The 24152-nt window shown below is 50.9% G+C and overlaps 1 protein-coding gene across 2 annotated transcripts in view; it reads right to left on the minus strand.

Moving 5' to 3' along the window:
• Nucleotides 1–21765, minus strand: part of MARK4 (microtubule affinity regulating kinase 4) — a 34560-nt gene extending 12795 nt beyond the window's left edge. For both annotated transcript variants that reach the window (XM_063110390.1, XM_063110391.1), the window contains exons 1-12: nucleotides 21412–21765; nucleotides 16806–17006; nucleotides 14264–14317; nucleotides 14062–14110; nucleotides 13268–13333; nucleotides 13118–13188; nucleotides 11608–11664; nucleotides 8387–8623; nucleotides 2824–2943; nucleotides 2213–2312; nucleotides 629–738; nucleotides 364–523 (exon numbers count right to left, since the gene is read on the minus strand). In XM_063110390.1, coding sequence (XP_062966460.1) covers nucleotides 364–523; nucleotides 629–738; nucleotides 2213–2312; nucleotides 2824–2943; nucleotides 8387–8623; nucleotides 11608–11664; nucleotides 13118–13188; nucleotides 13268–13333; nucleotides 14062–14110; nucleotides 14264–14317; nucleotides 16806–17006; nucleotides 21412–21462 — 1276 coding nt within the window. In that variant the 5' untranslated portion in view covers nucleotides 21463–21765. The remainder of the gene's footprint in view (nucleotides 1–363; nucleotides 524–628; nucleotides 739–2212; nucleotides 2313–2823; nucleotides 2944–8386; nucleotides 8624–11607; nucleotides 11665–13117; nucleotides 13189–13267; nucleotides 13334–14061; nucleotides 14111–14263; nucleotides 14318–16805; nucleotides 17007–21411) is intronic.
• Between the last annotated feature and the right edge of the window lie 2387 nt (nucleotides 21766–24152).

The following is a 24152-nucleotide window of genomic DNA, read 5'->3' on the forward strand; positions in this document are numbered from 1 at the left end:
TGGTCTCCAAAACTGAGATGTGAGAAATTTGGGATCTGAGAGATCAGGAAAAAAGATAAGATGAGATAAGTAAGAGACAAAGGAAAAACCAGACAAGCAGAGAGAAAGCAAGACACAGAGAGCGTTTGCTCTGGGTGTGGCTGCTTTTCCAGTTTTAATCCCATCTTGAGCCTTGCCACGCATTCCTGCCTCCAAGTTAAGACAGTCCACGCAACGCCCCTGTGTCTCTACAAGACAGTCCTCCTATCGCTGCAGTTAGCTCCAGCATGTTTCTGTTGCTTGCCAATCAGAGAACCCTGGCTTAACACAGGTCTGAGCCTCGGGGTGGGAGATGGCATGTGAGGCTGTGTGGCTGATACTCACAGAAGTCGCTATGTCTGCGCTGGCGGTGGTAAGTAGAGGAGGAACTCCGTTGCCCTTTGCTGTGGCTGGTGGCTTTGCTGGAGCTGGTTCCATTGGTGGTATCGCTGGGTGCCCGCACCCGTGCCAGGGCCAGCCCTGGGGCAACCCGGTCCCCACCCTCCTGCAAGAGGATGACAGATGTGTCTCAGACCCCTGTCCACTTTGCCCCCTAAATCCCTCCATCCCATGCATTGCACATTCCCAAGGGCCCCTGGCGCCCTCTGACCTCAGTCTTCCTGCCCAGCAGGAGGTAGGTGGCGGTCACTTCATTGTACTTCTGGCTGCTCAAGGCCTCTTTGATTTCTTCCCGTGTGTAGCCCATACCCACCATCACCTCTGAAAGAGAGAAATGGAGAGAAGGTTCAGTCTCCCCAACTCTTGCCTTCCACCTGTTTCTCCATCACTCAGCAATGTCTGCTCTTTGGCCTGTCCAATATCCATTCTTCCTTCTGCCAGTAGCACCCTGATTTTCCTTGGAAGAACATTCCTTCCCACCTCAGATCATCTGGCTGATTCCTGCCTGCTCCAAATCCCACAGGCAAGCATATTACCCAAGTCTGGCCAGAGTGCTTCATCCCCAAAGCCACACTGGTTGGTTCAGAGCAGGCAACGGTCCCAGGTCTGGCCAATCAGAGCATTCCTTCCCTAAAACTACATTGATTGGTTTAGGGCGGTCACATGACACAATTCTAGCCAATCAGAGTGTCCTAACCCTAAGGCCATGGTGACTGATTCAGGGATAGCCAACAGGCACCAGCCTGGTGCTTCTATTGGAACATTAGGAAAGTGGCTTCTTTTCCTTACAGAGTGTGCAGGCTACTAGAATATGCTGTTGCCAGCTTGCGGCCTGTGGTGAGAGCTGCCTAGGAAAGAAGCTACCATGGAGAAGATTCCAGCAACTGTCTCTGAGTATCTGATCCAGCTCTGCCTGCAGGCTGAAATACCCTGGCCTTTTTAGTTATGTGAATGAATAAATTATTACTATTAGGTTAAACTATATGAAATTGCCAGTATGGACAATTTTTGACCTATAAAATAACAATTTCATATGGTTCAACTTACTATTTTTTGATTCGACCTATTATTACTATTATTACTATTATTATTATTATTATTATTATTATTATTATATTTTGCTTTAAGCCAGATTGACTTCAGTTTTCTGTTACTTGCAATCATGGAAGTCCTGACTGAAGCAGCCAGGCTCTGATGGTGGCCTCAGTTTCCTCAGCTGTAGACTAGAGGGTTACTGGATGGTTTCTAAGGAGCTCTGCCAGAGGTAATGCTTTAGGATTTATGAGTTCTAGGGTTCCAGGTCAGAGGGATCAGGACAAAAGGGGTGATGGATGATGCATGTGCCAAGGTAGGGGTTTCTCAAACATGCAGATCTCCAATGACTTGTGCTCAAACTCTTCTAGAAGTGATCTGTGATTTCTTTTTGTGTCTTAATAGTCAAAGCTAACATGCATCAGCACTTACTACACACCAGGTACTAATGTAAGTGTTTTAGGTGGATTGACTCATTTAATATTCATAATATTCATAATAACTCTGTGGTATGTTCCATAATGGTTCCCATTTTACAGAGCAGAAAATAGAACCACAGAGAGGGGAAGCCACTTGCTCAGGGACACAGAGCTATAAAGTGGCAGAGCAGGGACTGGAGGCCAGGTACCTCACCACTCTCCCTAATTGCCTTGCAAGTTTCTCTGATGCACTAACCAAAGGGACAGGTGCTGGGAGGCTCCACCCCTGGCTCTGTGGCCTGTGGCTCTGAGCCTCTGGGGAACCTGCTCTCCCTGACCCTCACCGATTCGCTTGGTGTCCCCGAAGTCCTCCTCAGGCTCTGTGTATGGCTTCAACTCCTCACCCTCATAGCCGATGTTGATCCATTTGTCTTTCATGATTTGCTGCAGGGATTGGGAACACAGAAGGGAGAAGACAGGCGTCAGAAGGAATCAGGAATAACATAGCTCCCCACCTCCTGGGAGGGCCCCCAACTGGGGCTGTGTGCCCTGCCCCACGCCTCCAATGCCTAACACCCTGGAATCAAGGGCTTCCTGAGAGCTAGCACCTCCTCATCCCACTCCCTCCCCACGTACCCCAGCCGGAGCCTCCTGATGCCACCCTCCCTCCTCCACATCATCTGGGTCCCTGGCACCTTGTAATCATCCTAGGAGCTCATTAGCTAATTACTGGCAAGGCGGGGAGTGGGTGAAGCTGCTGGAGGATGGCGGCAGGACGGGCCTGGGAGCCTATTCCTGGGCTGCCCATCTGCCCCCAACTGCCAGCAACGGATCTTAGGCAGGTGGCACAGGAGAGGAAAGTGAAGGGCAGGAGGACTGTCAGGGCCAGGCAGGCAGGGTTTGGGGAGTCAGGAGATGAGAGGGGGACTTGGGGTGTATAGGGCTGGGGCCTCACCTCAAGAGTACAGCGTTTAGCTGGGTTCAGCACCAAAAATCTCCGCAGGATGCTCTCACAGTCTGTTGACATGTAGAAAGGGACCCGGTACTTCCCTCTGAGGACACGCTCCCGCAGCTCCTGGGGAGATGGGGTTAGTTGGGGAGGTCACCCCACCTCCCTCCTATTACACATGCCCACATCCCTTACACCTTTGTCCCAACCCCTCCCACAGAAGCAACAGAAGCTCCAAGTCCCAACCCTGATGAGGTGGGCACAACCCCACTCCTATCTCCCAACCTCAGTTCCGCATCTGTAAAATGGGAACATTGTATTAGATGAAGCAATTAAAAAAAAATTTTTTTAAGGTGACATAACTTTTCATTCAGAGGAAATCTCAGAGAGAGAGCAAATTCCATAAGCAAGAGAAGAAAGGAGGTAGGAAAGCAAGTTGGGCTCTGGGGCCTCAGTCTCCTTATCTGTAAACAGAGAACACAGCTTCTGTTTCACAGGCTTGCTGTTAGGGTATATGTGTTAATATCCATAAAATGTTAGCACATGGCTGGACCAGAGCAAGTGCTACTTAAATATTAGGTTTATAAAAGGGGAGGAAGAATCCTGCCTACCCTCATCCTGTTCTCCCACCTCTCATACCGTCTACCACCTGCCCCTCCCCGCCCCCCGCCAGTCAGCCAAGCCTGTTTTCCAAAGAGCTATGATTCTCCAAGGGCATTCATGGATTTATAAGCTGGCCCTTTTTTTTTTTTTTTTTTTAAGGGCCTTTCATGAGGGGCCCTACTTAAGCTGTGGAAAATAGAATAAATTCCGGGTTCCATGGACTGGCAGACCAGGAGGAACCCCTTCCACCTGAATAAAGAACTGAGGGAGAGAGAAACTGGGTGGGGATGTGGGGTGGATGAACAGGAGTCCCTGGGGGTGGAGCCCTCTGCCTCCTTCCGGGGCATTCTCCTAAAGGGGCTGGAAGAGGCATGTGCCTAGGGGCCTCCTGGGTCTTCAGATCATTATGGCCAAGGGTTGTGAATATTTAATAAGTATGGCTTTTAGAGCACTTACTGCATCCTGGTCAGTGTTTTTAGTGCTTCATGCACTTTACATCTGTTTCCACAATGCTATCAAGTGTGGTTATGATGCCCATTTCTAAGATAAGGAACTGAGGCCTAGAGAGGTTAGGTCACTTGCCCTGGGGTTGTGCAGTCAGGAAGTGGTGGGTTCAAGCCCAGGCAGTCAGGCACTGGAGCCTGTGCTAATCACTGCACCACACTGCCTCTGTCAACTGACGGTGAGAATTAGCCTGTGGGCCACCACTACCACCACTAGAATGGCTCCCAAGTGTGATGCCATGGCCAGATGCCAACCCCAGTGAAGGGCTTTACATTCCCAGTCTGGCTGCAAGTGGATACTCAATGTCCCTACCTTACAGGTGGGGAGACTGAGGTTCACAAAGCGATTTGTCCAAGGTCACTCAGAAACGAAATGACAGTCCCCTCCCCTCCCTTCCCCTTTCCTCTTCTCTCTCCTTCCACCACCTTACAATGTGAGACCCCCTAGGTCACGGTCACCATTACCAGATGGACTTTGGACTTTCCAGACTCAGAAACTGACTTCGTGGAAGTTGGAACTTAAGAGTTGTGAACCAGAGCATTTGATGGAAGAAATTTCTAATCAGCAAAGCATTAAGGAAGCTGCATGGCTACCTGTAGCAGCCTACGCTGAGTTATGGTGGCAAAAAAGTGTGACATAAAGCCGGAATTTAAAAGGGAAGCAGAAAGGCCGGCCCATGGCTCACTTGGGAGAGTGTGGTGCTGATAACTCAAAGGCCGCGGGTTCGGATCCCTATATAGGGATGGCCAGTTAGCTCACATGGGAGAGTGTGGTGCTGACAACACCAAGTCAAGGGTTAAGATCCCCTTACTGGTCATCTTTTAAAAATATAATAAAAATAAATAAATAAAAGGGAAGCAGAGCGTAAAGATTTAGAAAATTTGCAGCCTGGCCATGTGGTAGAGAAGCAGAGAGCATTTTCAGAAGAAAAATTCAATAGTACTAAGAAGATTAACACAAAAGTACGTGATTATGAAGACAAGGGGGAAAGGCCCTGAAGGCACTGCAGAAGCCTCTGGGGCCAATCCTTCCACTTCAGGCCCGAAGGCCTAGGGAGACAGAATGGTCCTGGGGAATAGGCCAGAGATACCCTCAAAAAGCTCACTGCTCAGGGCCACCTCAGGAAGCTGCTTCTAGCACCAGTACCACAGCTGCTTTGGCTGTTCCAGCCATGGCTAAATTGGTCCCGGGTGTAGCTAGATGTGCAGCTTTGGAAAATACAAGCTGGAAGCCTTGGCAGCATCCATGTGGTGTTAGGTTTGCAGACTCACAGAATGCCAGAGCTGGGAAGGATTGGGAGCGTCCACCCAGATTTCAAAGGATGTATGGAAAAGTTTGGAGGCCCAGGAAGAGATCTGTCACAGAGGAGTCACCACAGACAACCTTCACTAGAGCAATGCCAAGTGGAAACGTGGGGTTGGAGTTGCAGCAGAGAAATACCATCAGTGCAATGTCTAGTGGAACTGTGAAAGCAGGACCACCATGGAGACCCCAGACCTGTGGAGCTACCAATGCGCAACGCCAGCCTGTGAGAGCTAAAGCATCACCTGAGACCAGGAAAGCCACAGCAGTGGAGGTCCCAGAGGACTTGTGGACCCAACCCCCACACCAGCATGCAGAGGACATTGAACATAGAGTCAAGTTACAAGATTCACCGGCTTTGAGATTTACTGCCTGCCCTTCTGGGTTTCGGACTTGTTTGGGACCTGTTTCTCCTTTCTTTTGGTCTATTTCTCCCTTTTGGAACGGGAATATATACCCTATGTTTGTCCCACCATTGTATCTTGGAAGTAGGTAACATATTGATTTCACAGATGGGACTTTGAACTTTGGACTTTTGAGTTGAAACAAGTTAAGACTTTGGGGATAAAATGAATGTTTTGCATGTGGAAAAGATAAGAGTTTTGGGGGGCCAGAGGCAGAATATAGCAGATTGAATTGTCCCCCCAAAACTCATTGAAGGTTGAATTGTGTCCCCCAAGTTTTATGTATTAGAAACTTAACCCCCACTGTGACTGTTAAGAGGGTGGGAGATCCTATTATGGCAATTGAAAGGCAGAGCCTTGAAGAGGTGATTGGATTGTAGGACTGGGCAGTAGTGAATGGATAAAAAATGGTGGTAAGGGGTGTGGTTCTGAGGGTTTTAAAAGAGAGTCTCTCTCTCTCTCTCCCTCTCCTCTTTGCTTCCACCACCTTACAATGTGAGACTCCATCATCACCAGAGGGACTTTGGACTTCCCAGCCTCAGAAACTGTAAGCAATAAATGTCATTTTTCCTTAAATAAATAAATAAATAAATAAATATAAATAAAAATAAGAAAAATAAAGGAAATGACAGAGCTGAACCTGCCCCCTGCTGTGTGCCTTCTTTGCCCAGCAAGACCCAGGGTCCCTGGTGGGGGAAACTAGGATGGCAGGAGGTGATAAGGGCCTGAGGCCGGTGAGACACTGGCCCAGCCCTTTGGAAAACTCTCTTATGGGCCGGCCCGTGGCTCACTCGGGAGACTGCGGTGCTGATAATACCAAGGCCACGGGTTCGGATCCTATACAGGGATGGCCGGTTCACTCACTGGCTAAGCATGGTGCTGACAACACCAAGCCAAGGGTTAAGATCCCCTTACCAGTCATCTTTTAAAAAAAAAAAAAGTCTCTTAGCTTCACACTTGGGGCTCAGGAAAATTATTCCACGATAGGACCCTCGTCCCAGGCTCCAGGTACTTCCAGAGTGCCAGGGGCTGTAGTAAGTAAGCACCTTGCATCCTTGATCTCAGCAAGGCCTCAAATCACTGCTACAAGTTTGGTATCTTTATGATCCTCACTGAACACAGGGGGAGACTGAGGCTTAGAGGGTTCAGCTGCTCAGCCAAGGACACGGTGAAGGGGCTCCCTTCTCCTCATCACTTGGGTCTCTGCTCTTATGGCCTGTCCTCAGCAAGGACTTCCCTGACTTATCAATCTCACATTGCTCCATGCTCCTCACAGGCCGCACCAAGCAGGACAGAGCATCCCAGCTGTGGAATGCCCACCGAAAATTCACCACCTGAATCCAATCTCAAGGAAACACCAGGCAACCCAAATTGAGGAATGTTCTGCAAAATAACTGGCCTGAACTTGTCAACAATGTCAATGTCATGGAAGACAAAGAGAGGCCAAGAACTGTTCCAAAGAGACAAAAAGAGATAGCTCAACTGAATGCAGCTATGGGAACTTGGGTGGATCCTGGGCTAGGGAGAAAAACAGCTCCAACGATGTTCCTGGGATGACTAATGAAATGTAAGTATGGACTGTGGGGTAGGGGCCAAGATCCTATAAGTGCTGCATTTCCTGTGCAGGAAAATGCCCCTGGTCTCAGGATATAATTCACTGTAGCCTTTAAGGACAAAGGGACACAATGTCTGCAACTAACTGTCAAATGGTCCATCAATAACGATGACGACAGCAATAACATCATGTGCATATACAGACAGATACAGCCAATGTGGCCACATGCCAGCAATTGTGAATCTCTTGAAAGGTACCATGTGTTCTTTGTTCTATTCTTGCAACTTTTCTGTAGATTGGCAATGTTTCAAAATAAAAAGTTCTAAGGGTAAAAGAAATGCTAACTACAACTCATCCCACACTTCCCACCTCTTTCCAATATTCTTTCCCCCACTGTACCCCCCCAGCACTGGCCAGCAACTGACATAATACACATTTTGCTTATTTATTTTGTTTTCTGCCTGATTCTGCTGTTGGAATGTTAGTCCATGAGGACAGGACAATAATTTTTTTTCTTTTTGGGTGGCTAGTACAGGAATAGAACCCTGGAGAAGAGAGACATTTTTTTGTTTCAAATGTAGAATTCAATGGTTTTTAGTATATTCACCGTGTTGTGCAATCATCACCACAATCAATTTTAGAACATTTTTCATCAAATCAAAAGAAATCCTGTGTCCCTCAGTTATCATCCCCAGCTCCCCCATCGCCCCAGCCTTAGACAACCATGAATCTACTTTCTGTCTCAATGGATTTGCCTATTCTGGACATTTCATATAAATGGAGTCATACACTCTGTGGCCTTTTGTGACTGCCTTCTGTCATTTAGCACAATGTTTTCAAGGTTCACCCATGATATAGCATATATGAGGGCAGGAATTTTTGTCTGTCTTGTTCACGCCGTATTTGCAAAGACTAAAACAAAGCCTGAGACACAGAGGTGAGCAATAAACATTTACTGAGTGGGTGAGTGAGCCAGGCTTTGAACCCACACCTGTCAGCTGTGAAGCTCCTGCTGTGAGCCCCAACACAGCATGGTTTATTTGCCTGGCTTCATGGCAGTGGGGACCTGCATCCTGCCTGCCCCCATCTTGTGAAGTGACCACAGGCCAGCCCCTCCCCTCTGGCCCTCTGCAGAGGAGATGTGCGGGGGAAGGGTTTTGATCACGGAAAGCAATATCCCCACACCAGCTCTGCCCAGCACCTTGAGGTTGTGCCCATCGAAGGGCAGGGAGCCGCTGACAAGGGTGTACAGGATGACGCCGAGGCTCCAGATGTCCACCTCTGGCCCATCGTACTTCTTGCCCTGGAACAGCTCCGGGGCGGCGTACGGGGGGCTCCCGCAGAACGTGTCCAGCTTCGAGCCCAGCGTGAACTCATTGCTGAAGCCAAAGTCAGCAATTTTGATGTTGGCCTCGGCATCCAGCAAGAGGTTCTCAGCCTGGGAAGAAAGGAGGAGAGGGGAGAGGTTGGGACTCATGGCCAAAACCTCATGTGAGCATGTGGAGTAGGTAGCTCTGGAGCTGGCCCACCTTGGGCAGTGACTTTACCTCTCTGGGCCTCAGTTTCCTTATCCACAGATTGGGGATAATCATAGTCCCTTCCTCAGGGGGCAGCCTGAGAGTTAAATGACTTAATCCAGGGCTGGCCCGTGGCTCACTCGGGAGAGTGTGGTGCTGATAACACCAAGGCCACAGGTTCGGATCCTATATAGGGATGGCCGGTTGGCTCACTGGCTGAGCGTGGTGCTGACAACACCAAGCCAAGGGTTGAGATCCCCTTACCTGTCATCTTTTAAAAAAAATAAAATAAAATAAAAAATAAATGACTTAATCCACATAAAAGTTCTAGAACATTACTTCATACCCTGTGAGCACTACATAACATTAATATTATCCCATATGGTCTGATGAGCTGGGGGTCTTCAAGCAAACTCTTGCCCCCCTCTAAGCCTCAGTTTATGCATCAGAAAAAGATGAGGACTGACTGATGAAGATCCATAAAAATGAAAGTCATTTAATCTAGTACTTGTTGCATACCTACTATGTGCCCAGCTTTGTGGACCATCATTTATAAGAGAGGCTGCATAACGCGAGGTCAAGGGTACAGATTCTTGGAGAATTCCAGCTTCACGTTCCAGCTCCAATGCTCACTTGCTATGTGACTTTGGGTAGGTTACCAGACCTCTTTGGGCCTCAGTTTCCCCATGTGTAAACTGAGGGTAATCACAGCATCTGCCTTATAGGTGGTCATGTGTCAAGTGCTTACAATGGCACCTGGAATACAGCACTCAATAAATGCCTCCTGGGCTGGCCTGTGGCTCACTTGGGAGAGTGTGGTGCTGATAACACCAAGGCCACGGGTTCAGATCCCTATATGGGGATGGCCGGCTGGTTAGCTCAATGGGTGAGCATGGTACGGTGCTGACAACACCAAGTCAAGGGTTGAGATCCCCTTACCAGTCATCTTTTAAAAAATAAATAAATAAATGCCTCCTATTTCTATAAAGTTCTGTCTATTTTTTGTGGCACATGGTCTTTGCATTTCACAGGCGAGTAAACTGAGGCTTAGGGAGGCAACCCTGTCCACAGAAATAAAGGGCAGAGCTGGAATCCAAACAAGGCCGGTCATCTCCATGGCTTGAGCATGGTGCCTCCAGCATCCTGCCTCTCCAGCCTTTTGACAACAAATAGATGCACAAATCCAGACTTGGGAATGTCACCCACATCTGACGCATCCCAACTGTGGTACTTCCCTAGGTCAGGCCACCAGCATCTCCAGCCTCCTCACGGGTCTCCCTATAGCTCCTGGTTATTTCTGTACCACCCTTCCCCAGCTCTTGCCCCAACAAAGGGACAAAACCTACAAAGACACACTCCCAGCGCTCTTCCCCAAACCTGAATCTAACAGCATCTGTCTTGCTCAGGGGTTACAACCCAGCATTCGAGGCTCCACGATCCATCCACAACTTCCCATCTGGGTCTGTCCCCTCAGTTTTTCCCCGGGGTACACTAGTAGGACCCCAAAACTTGTTTTAACCACTACCAGGACCCTCCACCAGGGGGCGTGAGGCCTCCAGATTAATCTGCATCATCTACTGCACCGCTGCAGGGCAAAGGCAGAAGTCTCTAAGGCACTTGCTGGAGGGTTGCGAGGGCTGTGTGTGGACTCACCAGGAAGGAAGCACAGAGTGAGTGTGTAGAAAATTCTACAGCAATTTAACAGTAGAATTATTGTCTTTTGAATCTAATAATAATTTTTTAAATGTGGTTTGCACTTTGTACATCTTTTTTTCATTTCTATCTTTTTTTTTTCTTGGCAGCTGGCCGGTACCAGGACCTGAACTCTTGACCTTGGTGTTATCATCACCTCACTCTACCGAGTGAGCAAACTGGCCAGGCCCATCATTTCATTTTTACTGCAATTCATTTTTATTGTATTTTACAAAAATACATGTCCACGACGGATAAGTTGTTTGTTTGTTTTTTAAGATGACCAGTAAGGGGATCTTAACCCTTGACTTGGTGTTGTCAGCACCACACTCACCCAGTGAGCTAACCAGCCATCCCTATATAGGATCCGAACCCGTGGCCTTGCTGTTATCAGCACCCCACTCTCCCAAGTGAGCCACGGGCCGACCAGGATAAGTTGTCTTTTAAAAAAAAAACCAACAAAACAAACCTAGTCCTTCACCACAGATAGTTTGAAAAGCACTTCCTTAAAGCACTTAGGCACATGGCCTTGTACATTTTAGGTGCTCACAAAATGACAGTCAAGACAACTTGATCCAAGCCTGACAAACATTCATCTTTTGGTCTTCGATGGGAAGTCCTGAGACATGCAGCTCTTTCTGAGGAGGTATGGAACGGGGACCCCTGAGGACACAGAGCTACTCAAGGGGACAGCTGGGGGCTAGCCCTGCTGTGTCCCTCCCCTACCTAGTGCTAGCCAAGGTGGTTTCCTTCTCAAAGGTCCTTCTCAAGTTCTAAACTTCCTGTGATTCTAAGACCCTGCAGGCAATGGGACTCTGGGCATCTAAAATCTAAATTCTCAACTATTCCTGAATGTTCTAAAGTCTGAGAGATACCAAGCCATCAGGCTCTGAGGGTGTCCTTGTCTAATACCCGTGTAACTGTCCAGGGCTGTTCTAGGACACTTTGTTTCTTTCCCCTTTGTCCACTCCCCCTGTCCCTACCTCCCCACCAGTGTCCCACCTGCTGGCCTTGCCTTTGCCACAAAACTTGGAAAGAGTAAAGGGGCTTTGGGTGCCAAGGGAGGAGCACCAGGAGAAAAGGGCTGGGGGGATTTGTTGGAGGATACAGGTGAATCGTGGAGAGGACCAGGGTTTGGGCTGGGGAGATATGGGGGGGCTTGTCTGTGGGCTGAGCTGGGGCCCCTGAAGTGACAGTGGTGTGGAAGGCTTACCTTTAGGTCCCTGTGTACAATGTTTTTCTGGTGACAATAGTGCACAGCCGATACAATCTGTAAGGAACAAGAGGGCAAGGCCAGTTACTTGTGGTCCCAAAGCCCTCAGCTTCCCTCAGTGGCCCTGAGAAGCCACTCACAGCCAAGCCGCTGGACCCCAGTCCTTCCCTGGGGCTTCACACACTGAATTGGACACAGTAAGAGACTCTCATGAGACCTGCACAGATACACACTTCCACTGGGACACCTGGACATCCTTACATCCAGACAGTGAGACATCCTCAAGCTCAGGGACATCAGAACCAAGACATTGGGATTAGCCCCGTCCTGACTTTCACACCTGGAAACTCCCATTAGAACATCACACACCTGCAGACAGACATGTGGCCCCAATTCATCAGGGCTTAAACCCCTCACACCCAGCACAGCCTTATCAGGGCAGCTGGACAGTCCCAAACTGATACCCTCGCACCCTTACACCTGGGCACCCTCACATCTGCATGTCCCCTTACCCTCACACCTGGGCGCCGTCACACCTGCATGTCCCCTTACCCTCACACCTGGGTGCCGTCACACCTGCATGTCCCCTTACCCTCACACCTGGGTGCCGTCACATCTGCATGTCCCCTTACCTTCACACCTGGGTACCCTCACACCTGCATGTCCCCTTACCCACACACCTGGGCGCCCTCACACCTGCGTGCCCACATACCTAGGCACCCTCACAACCCCAAACCTGGACACCCTCATACCTGCATGTTCTCTTACATACCTGGACACCATCACACCTGCATGCCCTCTTACCTACGTACCTGGGTGCTCTCACACCTTCATGCTCTCCTTCATATCTGGGCACCCTCACTGCCACAGACCCGGACATCCACAAATCTTCTTACTCACCCACCTGGGCATCCTCACACCACACAACCTCTTGCCCACCAACCTGCAGACCCACACCTGGGCCCCCTCCCACACTCTTACACACCTGGGCATCCTCGCTACCACAAACCTGGACACTCTCACACCTGCATGCCCTCTTACCCACAGACTTACATGCGCACACCTGGGACCCTCACCCACGCACCCAGTGGCTGCCACACACTCTCCTATTCACACATCTACACGCCTGGGCACCCACACACTACTTCCCACTCTTCTTCTGATCCTCAGTCCTCCATATTCATGCCTCAGCACCCTTGTGCCACACCTGTGTGCCCTCTCATCTACACACCTACCCACTGGCCACACCACTGTGCCCACACATGCAACACCTGCACCCTGGGCACCTTCATGGCTGAACATCCTCTCACCCGCCCAGCTGGGCACCTGCACACCTACATCTACATCCTCACATATGGGCATCTGCATGTCCATGGACACCAGACTTTGCACCTTCACCCCCACCCAGACTTAAGCCCTGCCCCCAGGTCACTGGCCAGCCCAGACCCATGCCCAGCTCTCGGATGCTCTCTCCAGTGACCCAGGCACACCCCCCAGCCCCACCCCTGACCTGTCGGAACTTGGCTCGAGCTTCCTTCTCCTTCATGCGGCCGTGTGACACGAGGTAGTCAAACACTTCTCCTGTAGGGCAGAGGCCGAGTGGCGTCAGGGCAGGGGCGTGGAGGATGCAGGGGGCAGGGCAGGGAGGGTGGGGCCTCACCGGCACTTGCGTATTCCATCACCAGGTACAGTGTCTTCTCAGTCTCGATCACCTCGAAGAGCTTCACTGCAATGGCCAAGGTGGGGGGCAGGGAATTGGGGGGTGGGTGTTAGGTGGAAAGAGACACCACGCACCCTCTACCTATACTCAGTAACTATGCAGATGTGCTGACCATAACAGCCCCTGTAAAGAACACTCAATGACTCCCTACTGATGGCAAGATTTTCCAAAATCCTCAGCCCCGCTTTACCACCTTTTCTACTTTCTCTCTCACAAGAATGTCAGCTCAATGAGGTCAGGGATTTGTGTCTGTTTTCTTCACTGCTGTATCCCTAGTGCATGGCATACAGCAGCCACTCAATAAATATTTACTGAGTAAATGAACAAATGGATGAATGAATGCTGCAGCCACATTCAGGCCAGGCTAAACCCTGATTCTTTCAGCAAAGACGCCTCCCTCCCACCTCTGCCTAATGATAATGACAATGCTGCTGATGAAAACAATCAGACCAGCTCCCACAGCTTAGCCCTGAACTAAGTGTTCTGGATTCACGATCTTACCCAATCCTAGCAATGACCTTGAAATAGGCCCTCTTATCACTCCCACTCCAGAAGAGAAATCAGAGTCTCAGAAAGGTTAAGTGACTTGCACAAGGTCACACAGCAGTGATGCCACTATGAGAAACCAGGTCTAACTATGATAACCAGTGGTCCTCCCACCTTCCCCTGACTCTCTCCTTTCCCAAGACCCGGTTGGTAGCCTGCCTCTGAGACCACTCCCTTCCCCTCCTCACCAATGTTGGGATGGTTTAGGCCCTTCATGATGCGGACTTCTCGGAACAGCTGAAGAAGGTCAGAAAGGAAGAGAGAGAAGAGTGAGGATGGGTGGTTTGGGGATTCCCCTTTGTTGCAAGGCCCATGCTGGAGGGGTTGGGCAGGTTGTCTGGCTGTCGCAGGAACCTCGCTTCCACCCTGCTCCCTCTCCCTGGGCCTTACCTTCTGCAGGCTGCTGGGATTCAGCTGGGTTTTGTCAATGATCTTGATGGCAACCTAAAGGTGGATAAAGGAAAGGGTAAAGGTCAATATACTACATAGTATCATTCGACCTGGGAGAGGTCCCCCAACTCAGATCACCCCGGGATGTCCTTCCTTTGTCCCCTACCTCAGAAGAGTCCTCAACCTGGGCCATTCCTAGTAGATGGGGAATCTGGGCCTCAGGGCCTTTCGACATGCTGTTCCCAACATCTCCAGTGCTACCCTTACGTCTTCAGGGAAATATCCCCCATTCCATGGTAGGGCCATCCCATGAGGCCACTCCAGGGATCTGTGTGAGCATGTGTGAAGTGACTACACCTTGAGGGAGCCCCTTTGTAAGGGCATCTCAGATCAATCTTCCATCACATCTGTTCTGAATGCATGAACTGTGGAATAGTAAATAATAACTGTAGCTAACATTTACTGAGCACTCACCATATGTCAGGCCCTGGTCTATGTGCTTTGCAAACGAGAACTCTTAATCCTCACAACAACTCTCTAAGTGCTAGGATTATCCCCATTTTACAAATGGGGAAACTGAGGCACAAACTGTTCAATCACTCAGCCAAAGCTTCATCGCTAGTACGTTGTGGGCCAGATTTGAATGTATGCAGTCTGATAGAGGCTACCTCTTAAACACTTAAAAATTAAAAGGGCTGGCCTCTTAGATCAGCTGGTTAGAGAGCTGTCTTTTAACACCAAGGTCAAGGGTTCAGATCCCCATAAGGCCAGCTGCCAAAAAAAAAAGAAGAAAAGAGTTTTGAGTTTTGAGGTAGTCATACTGGGGGAAAAAATCAGAATGTGATTGAACCCTCCTATATTGATACTTTTGTAACGAAGCTAGGTTTTTATTTTGAATTATACATTGGGGTAGAGCACTATAAATTTTTCAGTAGTGAGTGCCCTTTCAAAGTCTTAATCCAAGGGGCCGACCCCGTGGTGCACTGGGAGAGTGCGGTGCTGGGAGTGTGGCAGAGCTCCCGCCACGGGTTCGGATCCTATATAGGGATGGCCGGTGAGCTCACTGGCTGAGCGCGGTGCAGCCGGTCACAAAAAAAAAAAAGAAAGAAAAAAAAAAAAGTCTTAATCCAAGGCTGGCCGGTTAGCTCAGTTGGTTAGAGTGCAGCCTTGTAACACTAAGGTCAAGGATTAGGATCCCCATACCAGCCAGCCGCCAAAACAAAACAAAACAGTCTTAATCGTCCTAGGTCTGTAGTTTTACCAAAGGGTTTTGGGGCGACTCCCCATTAACCCCCAGATCCATGGATTAAAGAACTCTTCTCCTAAGAGGCCTTGCTCCTGTAGAAGCTGGTCCTCTTGGAAATCCCTGGAATCATATACAAGATCCACATACAGAGAATGACGTGTTCTTTGTGGGGGAGAGGGTCCTTTAGCTTTCCTCATATTCTCATGAGTGGATTTTTAAAAAATTGTCAAACACTTTTTATGCCAGTATTGAGACGATCATATGGTTTCTCTCCTCTAATCTGTGACTGTCACGAAGGACATGAATAAATTGCCAGTGGAAAGAACTTTGCATTCCTGGGATAAACCCAACATTGTCATCATACAGCTTTCCTTAGTTTATCTGCCAGATTCTACTTGCTGATATTTTGTTCGAGACTTCTGTATCTATGTTTATTAGTAAGACTGGCCTGTAACTTTGTTTCTTGTCTGGTTTTGCTCTCATGGTTAAATTAGCACATAAAAATCAGTTGGGCAGTAGGATCTCTTCCTTTAGCCTCTCGAAGAATAGGCATAAGATTTGACTGTTTGGTAGAATTTGCCCATAAAACCATCAGGGCCTGGTTTCTTTCGTGTGTATGGTATAGACAGCGTGAGGTCGGGGAAAGTCGAACCAAGGCAGGAGAAATTGCTCCCGTCATTTCTCTAAAGTTGAAGGGAGGGTACAGAGGAAATCATGAAACCACCATCTTTTCTTCCTTTCAGTGTGAGTTAGAGGCCTTATATCTAAGTTACTAAGTCTGTGTGGGCACTTCTGCAATAATACTGCCACACTCAGCACAGATACCCACTATGGAAAGGGAAGTGGAGAGAGAGCAGTTGTGTGTAACTGAGGACTCAACACAACTAAACCTGGCGTGGTCTCAAAGATCACTGGAAGATTTCAAGGGACCAAAGTTCACTATCAAAAAAAAAAAACAAAAAAAAACAACACACAAAAAACACAAAGTTCACCATTAAAACAGGCAGGTGTTCCAGGTTAGTGCATAAAAGCCATGTGTATCCTTAGAAGTGAAGCACATGGCTCTGCCTGTTATCTTAGATTTCCCAACAATTTCAGAGATGTCTCAAATTGGTTCTCTTTGCCCACTGAAGTTGTTCTGGAAAAATGTGAGATGTTGCAACCTATCTCAGAGAGAGCCAAGGACTTACCTGATGTCATAAAGCAAACCAAGGGCCAACCCTGAATCTGCCAAACTCCCCAAAGCCCTGGTCCTGCAGGAGCCTGCCCTGGGCCCCGCCCCATCCCCAGACTCACCTCCCGACCTGTGAGGATGTGCCGGGCCAGCTTGACTTTGGCAAAGTTGCCCTTTCCAATGGTCCTCAGCAGGCGGTAGTTCCCCACGTGGGGCTGCTCCTCAGGACAGGAGGCGATCGAGTTCCGGCAGCGGGCACCCAGGGAGCGGCTGGACCAGGATGGTCCCTTGTCTGAGGAGCGGCCACTGCCCAAGGTGCCATGCTGGGCAGGGGAGACGGAGTGTGAGCTGTTCAGTCCCACCTTTGGCAGCACTCATGGGCTGGGGCAGGGAACTCTAGCCCTGGCCACCAGCCCCTTTGTGGCCTTTTTCAAACTTAGGCCAGGGAGAGAAGCACAATGCCTTTGGATCCTCCCTCTCTCTCTACAAAAAGAACCACCACCCTGGGTCCCCCTGACTCCGCAGTACCCAGGGCCCCAGACACCAGGCCTCTTCTTCAGTTCTTACTGCAGTCAGTCTAGCCCCAGTCTCCTTTTCTCATTCTGGGTACCTGCACCATCTCCACAATATTTTCTTCTAAATGCTGTAGCCCTCAACCCCAATCAATGCTGACCTCCATCTGGACTCAAGACTACACCACCATTAGCAGTCCCAACATTCAAGTTTATCCATCTCCGTCCCCACTCCAGCCTCCAAATTCTATCCAAACCTGAATATCAACATTTTATTCCAGTCATTGTCACTCCAGATTCAAGTCCAAACACTGTAACCAAGTCTTTCATTTCATACTAATGTCCTGGTCCAGTCATTGTTAACTTCCTTCCGTGGGAGACAGTTATTCCCTGAGCTGCCTGATCCAAGCCCTGACCTGTTGTTGCCCACACCCTCACTCCTCTCAGTCCCCGACGTTCTATTCCTGCTGTCCTGTCTCTCCTAGGCCTCTCTTCCCCCGCAAGTCACCTGCCTGCTCCAAGTTTCCCCAGCCTGATTGTGAGCCCCGGAGACTGCACCTCCCTTTCAGGCCAGAGGCCCCAGCCAAGATGGCTCTGCTCAGAGCCTGTGCTGCCCCTGCACCATTCCCAAGGCTGAGGCAGAGAAACAGGAGGACAAAGGGTGCTGAGGAAGAGAGAAGGCCGGGTAGCCAAGGAGCTGAGTCTGCTCCTTGCAGGGAATCTCCGCCAGGCCACTTAACAGTGATGACGACCAACATTAATGAATGATGGTCATTAACGCAATGTAATGCCATGCACAGCATTATCCTCCCTATTTTAGAAGTGGGGAAACTGAGGGCCAGAGCCAGGATCTGAACCCAGGCCATTTACTGGAGTTGATGTCCTTTGCTATCACTGTACTGCACAGCCTCATGCTTTCACATCATGTTTTAAGCAGCCCAAACCGTGGGCCAAGTCTTGTGTGAAAAAGAACCTCACCTGCATTTAATTCCCACAGAAGCCCAATGAGGGAGGCCCCTGTATCTCCATATTCCAGAGAAGAAACTAAAGCTTGGAAGGAGAAGGTGCCTCATCAAGGTCAAGCATTCATTCACAAGGGGCAAGAAGACAATGCCCCCCATGGCTGGGCAGTAACCACCACCATGGCTAGAGATCTAGCCATGTGCCTGCCACCCACTGTGCCCTCACCCTGGTCTCTGATCTAGGTCCAATTACAATCCACATTCTTCAGTCAGAGACCCCAAGGTGCAGACAGGGTGAGTACCTTGCCCAGGTCACAGGGCAGATGGAGCAGAGTGCCCAGGATTGGAACCCGGGCCTGCAGACTCCTGAGCACTTAGCTCTTTCCCTCCTCCCACTAGGCTGCCCACCACCCCAGGCATCCTCCCAGGGGAGGGTGGAAGGAAGGCGGAGATCCAGCAATAAGGTCTCCCATCCCCACGGAGATAAGGGGCATGGAGAAGAATCTCTGTCAGGTGGCTCGGGGGGGGGGGGGGGGGTGGCAACTGGAGGTGGGATGGTACCCCACTTCAGGCAGTGTGGCTGAGGGACCCCTGCAAAGGGCAGCTGGGGCAGTGGGTGACAAAGCCCCCAGGGGCCGGGGGTGGAAGCTAAAATTGGCCGGCACCACCAGCTGGCCCGTATCCCTCCCGCCTGGATGGCGCCCCAACACCCGGGCCTGTTGCTAGGGAACCTAGGGAGGCTGGCCCCCTGTTGGGGAGCCCTGGAACTTGGGGTGGGGGAGCATGACCCCAGTGGACTGTGGCCATGGTAAGCAGGTAGCAGGGAAGGGGGTTGCAACCTCAGATTCCAGAGGGAGACAGGTGACTCCCTGCCAGGACTGACAAGAAGGTCTTACTGACTAGAGCTGCAGGAAAGGAAAAAAAGGAATTAGCCATCTTCCAATCCTCACTTTTAACAACAAAAGGAGGAGGAAGTCCTCATATGAGCCCCATTTTACAGATAAGGAAACTGAAACTCAGAGAGGTGAGGTCACTTGCCTGAGGTCACACAGCAGGGAAAGGACAGAAACTTGATTTGAACTTGTTTATCTGAATAATTAAAGTAATAATAATAACAACAGCAGCTGCAATATGCCTGGCCCTGTGCATCTTCCTCACATAATCTCATTGGCTCTTGAAAATGTCCCTGCCAGGAAGGTGCTACCATCAACCCCATTTAGAGGTAAGGAAACTGAGGCTTCAAGCAGGGAGTGGATCTGCAAGCTCATGGAACAACTAATGACAGCCTGTGCCGAGAATCCACAGCCATCTGACTCATGCCCATAGTCCCAACCTCAGCTAACATCTGTGAAGTGCTTCCTATGTGCCAGCCTTCACCCAAATTGTCTGCAGTATTCCTCAGAGGGAGGTAAGTGGTCACCCCTACTTTTCAGGGCAGGAAACTGAGGCTCAGAAAAGGAGAATCAATTTGTTGTGTCTGAGGACACAATGCAAACTAGCTGGCAGAGCCAGCATTTGAACCCAGGACTGTGCCCTCCCTGTTAACTCCCTGTAGTGACTAGAGAAGGGAGGTGGGGAGGCATTTCATTGGACTCCAAATTAGAGTTCTGGCCCACAGTGATGATTGGGGGTGGGGTGAGGTGTCTGTGAGGAAGAGTCCTGCAAGATGAAGAAGGGACAGAGATAAATCTCTCTGATGTGGATCCAGGAGGCTGGGGTGGAAGCGGGGAAGGAGGCAGGGATGTGGCAGAAGGCCTGGGAGAAAGACACAAAGACCCTGAGTGGGGAGGAGTCTCGGCTTGGTTGGTGGGTAGGTCTTTAGAGGGGCTGAGAGTGATCAGAAACATGGGAAATGGTGAGGGGGCTCTCCCTGGGATTGTTCTGGGCTGCAGTGTAGGGGCAGGGCAGCCTGGGAATGGTGAGAAGGAATGAAGCCATAGGGGCAGTGGAAATCAGAAGCCAGGGATCCCTGGGCCTTGGGGAAACTCCTAGAAATCAAAGAAGGGGCTTCAAGGAGAAGTTTTTGGAACGACAGAAGGGTCTGTGGTCCTGGAAGTACTAGAGAAGGGGCTTCCTGGGCAAGTAGCAGCCCAGAGGAATAAGGGCTGAGCCTTGTGGGAGGTCAAGAGGCCTAGAAATTTGGGGAGGTTTCCCACAGACTGACCCCAAGAGAAGAGGGCTTGAAGCCAGGGCAAGATGAGAGGCTTCAAGTCCAGGAGTCTTCTGGAAGAAGGATCTGGGGCCAGGCCTTGTGAGCAGAGGAAGGCCTCAGGAGACGAGGAGGGGGCTTCCTTGGGAGGCCAGACCCCCAGCAGAGAAGGGGGAGGCCCTGGGGCAGGAGAAGGGATGGTGACCTGTGAAGGGGCCTGGGCTGAGTCTAGGAAGGAGCAAAGAGGTTGGGAGCTTGGGGAGGGGCTTGCCTGAAGCTGAGGAGTTGATACAGGGAGGATGAGGCCTGGAGTCAGACTGGTCCAGGGCCTAGAAATCCGAACCTGGGCTGGGGGCCTGGGAGTTGGAGGCCAAGGCTTCCTGGGAGAGGAAAAGACCAGAAAGGGTCTGGGTGGCATCTGGGAGGGACCCAGAGCCCTGAGAGTCCAGGGATAGGGCTTCTTGGAAGATGGGGACCAGGCCTGGGAGTGGAGAGACCTTGAAGAAGCCAGAAGGGGCCCTAAGCCCAGGAAAGGTGGAAACCAGCTTCCTGTGAGGGGCTGCCAACAGGGTCTGGGTGGATCCTGGAGGGGCAGAGGGCTGGGAATGAGAGGAGGGGGATCCTGGGGAGCCAGCACCTGAGCCCAGAAGAGGAAGGTCAGAGCCAGAGGCAGGACTGGGTCAGAGACCTTCCTGGGAGAGGGCCAGGGCTGGGCCTGAGGGGTCAGGGGCCCTGCAAATACGGGAGGGGTCGAGTTGTCGGATGCCGACGGCCTGGGGGGAAAGGGATTAGAACACACCGGAGAAGGGAGGGGCTCCTGGCAGACAGAGGAGGGGGCTTCCTGGAGGGAAGAGACCGGAGCGGAAGCGGTCTGCAGAGGGACAAGAGAGGGGTCCCAAGAGAGGGACGCCCCCAGGGGTTGGGCTGGGCTGAGGAGGTGGGAAGGGCCGAAAGGCCTGGAAGTCCGGGAGGGGGTCGGGAGGTGGCAAGCCGGGTCGAGCCTGGGAAATGAGGGTAGGGGTTAGCCGGGCGAGGGGCACAGCAGGACGAGGGGTTCGGCGGTTGGACCCATCCAAGGTTCCCCAAGGGGCCGGGCCCCACTCACCGTGTCCGAGTTCCGATCGTTGCCCGGGGCCAGAGCCGTCCGCGAAGACATCTTCTCCAGGTTCCGGGGTGCAGGGGCGACCGGGTGGGGGGGGCGGGGATCCCGGGGTCCCCTCTCTTCCCCTCCCCCCCCAGCCGGTCTGGGGACGCAAGCTCAAAAGCTGGGCGCCGTGAACGCCCGAGTCCGAGCCGCGGGAGAGGGGGCAGGGCGGGGGAGGGGAGGGGACGCCGAGGGTCCTAGTGGCCTCGCGCAGCGGGGGCCGCGGGCTCCATGCGGGCAGAGGGCTGGCAGGCGGGCGGGGGCCGGGGAGGGGGCGCAGAGCCGGCCCGGGTGGCGGCGGAGGGAGGCGGTGGAGGGGCCTGAGAGGAAGGGACGTCAGGGGGAGGGGTGGGCAGGGCGGGGCCGCCGAGACCCCGCCCTCCGCCGCTGGCCCTTAAAGGCACAGGCCCAGGCCGGCTGGGGGCTCTGGGGGCGGAGGCAGGTCTGGGCGCGCAGGTGGGGAGCATGTTCCCACAGGAGAGTAGAGACTCGCCGGGAGAGAGGAGGGGAGAAAAACGCAGAGCCAGAACCAGAGCCACAGAGAAAGATATTGAGAGACTTAGAGATAGACATAAAAAGAGAGAGACAGGGGGACACAGAGAGATATAGAGAGACAGAGGCGGAGACAGAGGTAAGGAGAAACACAGAGGCCCAAAGAAGGACAGAGAGCGAAAAAGACAGAGAAGGACAAAAAGAGGGAAATAGAGACAGAATGTGAGAAATGCAGAGAGACAGACAGAGGTACAGAGAGGCAGAAAGACTGAAGAGAGTCACACACCCAGACAGAGAGAGAGACAGAAAGAGACACAGATGAAGAGATCTGTGAAGAGAATGGAGATAAAGAAACAGCGACAGGCAGAGAAGCCACCAGAGGCAGGGCCCAGGCAGAGGGCACTACCCCCATTTTCACTCCCGGCCCACCCTCTTCTCCCCAGTCCTGGACCAGGAAGCAGTCTCTGGACAGAGGCTGAGGGGTGGGGTGGGGGGTAGGTGGAGGGGAATGGTGTGCAGGGCCTAGTCACGCAGAGGGCTGACTAACCTCTAGCAGTGCTGCCCCCCCACCCCTGACATAGCTGCACACCCCAAGGTTACAGACTGTGGTCCTCTCCTCAGCTCTGCAGCTGGGGTCTGAGGACCCTCTCTGTTCAGTTGTCTGGCCCCAGACAAGCACTTGCCCTTTCTGGGCCTCACTTTCCTGGTTTTTAAAATGAGGGGGAGGGCCAACCCATGGCTCACTTGGGAGAGCGTGGTGCTGACAACACCAAGTCAAGGGTTAAGATCCCCTTACTGGTCATCTTTAAAAAATAATAATAATAAAATAAAATAAAATCAGGGGGAGAATTTACATGTTACCTCCTTGGCGAGGTTGAAGTAGGCACAAAGGAACCCTGTGCAGGTCACAGTTGCTGTCTGGATGGGCAAACTGGGACCAAAGAGGACAAGAGCTTCACTGAGGCCACACAGTGCTGTGAGGACCACCCATACCCTCTAGACCAGGATGGGATGAAAGAAAGAGGGAAACTGTGTAGTCTTGGCTCTGGAATCACCCAGCCCTGGGATGGGGTCCATGCTCTGCCCCTGTCTATCTGAGCACCTTCCTGAGCCTCAGTTTCCCTTTCTAAAAAAATAGGTTTGTTGGGAGAGTGTGGTGCTGATAATACCAAGGCCACAGGTTCGGATCCTATATAGGGATGGCCGGTTAGCTCACTTGGGAGAGCGTGGTGCTGACAACAATGGTTATCTTTAAAAAAAAAAAAAAAAAGGTTCAGATCCCGGTACTAACCAGCCGCCAAAGAACAAAACAAAAAGCGAGGAACTCGTAAGACACAGCTGTTATTAAAAGTTAAATTATGTAAATATACAATTAAGTAAATTATATTAAAACAAGGGTAATACTCATTGCGTCTTGATTATTTTACTACATTTTACTATTATCTATGATCTTGAGGTTATTTACATCTATCGTATCTGTGTAATGAAACTATAATCTAATGGAGAGCTCTTGTGCATCTCTTCCCAAAAACCGTTTTCAATGACATCACCTTAGTAGCATGAAATTAGCCATGGTGGGAATATGTACACCATGAAAATTGACAAATGCTACAAATCAAGGCCCCCTTCTCCCCTGTCTCCCTAGAGAGTTAGTTGTTAAACCTTTACCAGCATATTGCGGTTGATACTATCAGCTGCACAGGCACATAGAGGCTTCCCCTGTGCCAGGCTCTGAGCACTTCATCTTTTCAGCCACCTTCAAAGGTAGGGACCATTATTATCAATCCCATTTACAGATGAGGAAACAGGCCCAAGGAAGAAAAGTCATACACGTCAAAGGTCACACAGCTTGTGAGTGGCAGGCTGGGATTTGAACCTTAGTACCCCCGAACTTCAGAACTTGGGCTCTTAATCACTATGGTTTCCTGTTCCTGAATAATAATAGTAGCAACTTCAGTCTCCAACAAATCAATGAGAATATGTAAGTAAAGCACTTCACAAGGAGCTGGATTAGAACTTCAGACACGGTGAAATTCTTCCTCAGCAAATGGGACCCAGAGAGTCTCAGGGATGGAGAAGAAGGGAGAAGTTCAGGATAGTGTTCTAGAAGCTTTGTAATCCCAGAGGTTTTGCGGGGCTGGGTGGGGTGTCTTGTGGGTGGATGGGGGTGCTGAGTCCCCAACTCCTTCCTAGCCCTAGCACTGAGAGCA

The sequence above is a fragment of the Cynocephalus volans genome, chromosome 10 (assembly GCF_027409185.1).
Source record: "Cynocephalus volans isolate mCynVol1 chromosome 10, mCynVol1.pri, whole genome shotgun sequence".
Classification (NCBI taxonomy): Eukaryota; Metazoa; Chordata; class Mammalia; order Dermoptera; family Cynocephalidae; genus Cynocephalus; species Cynocephalus volans.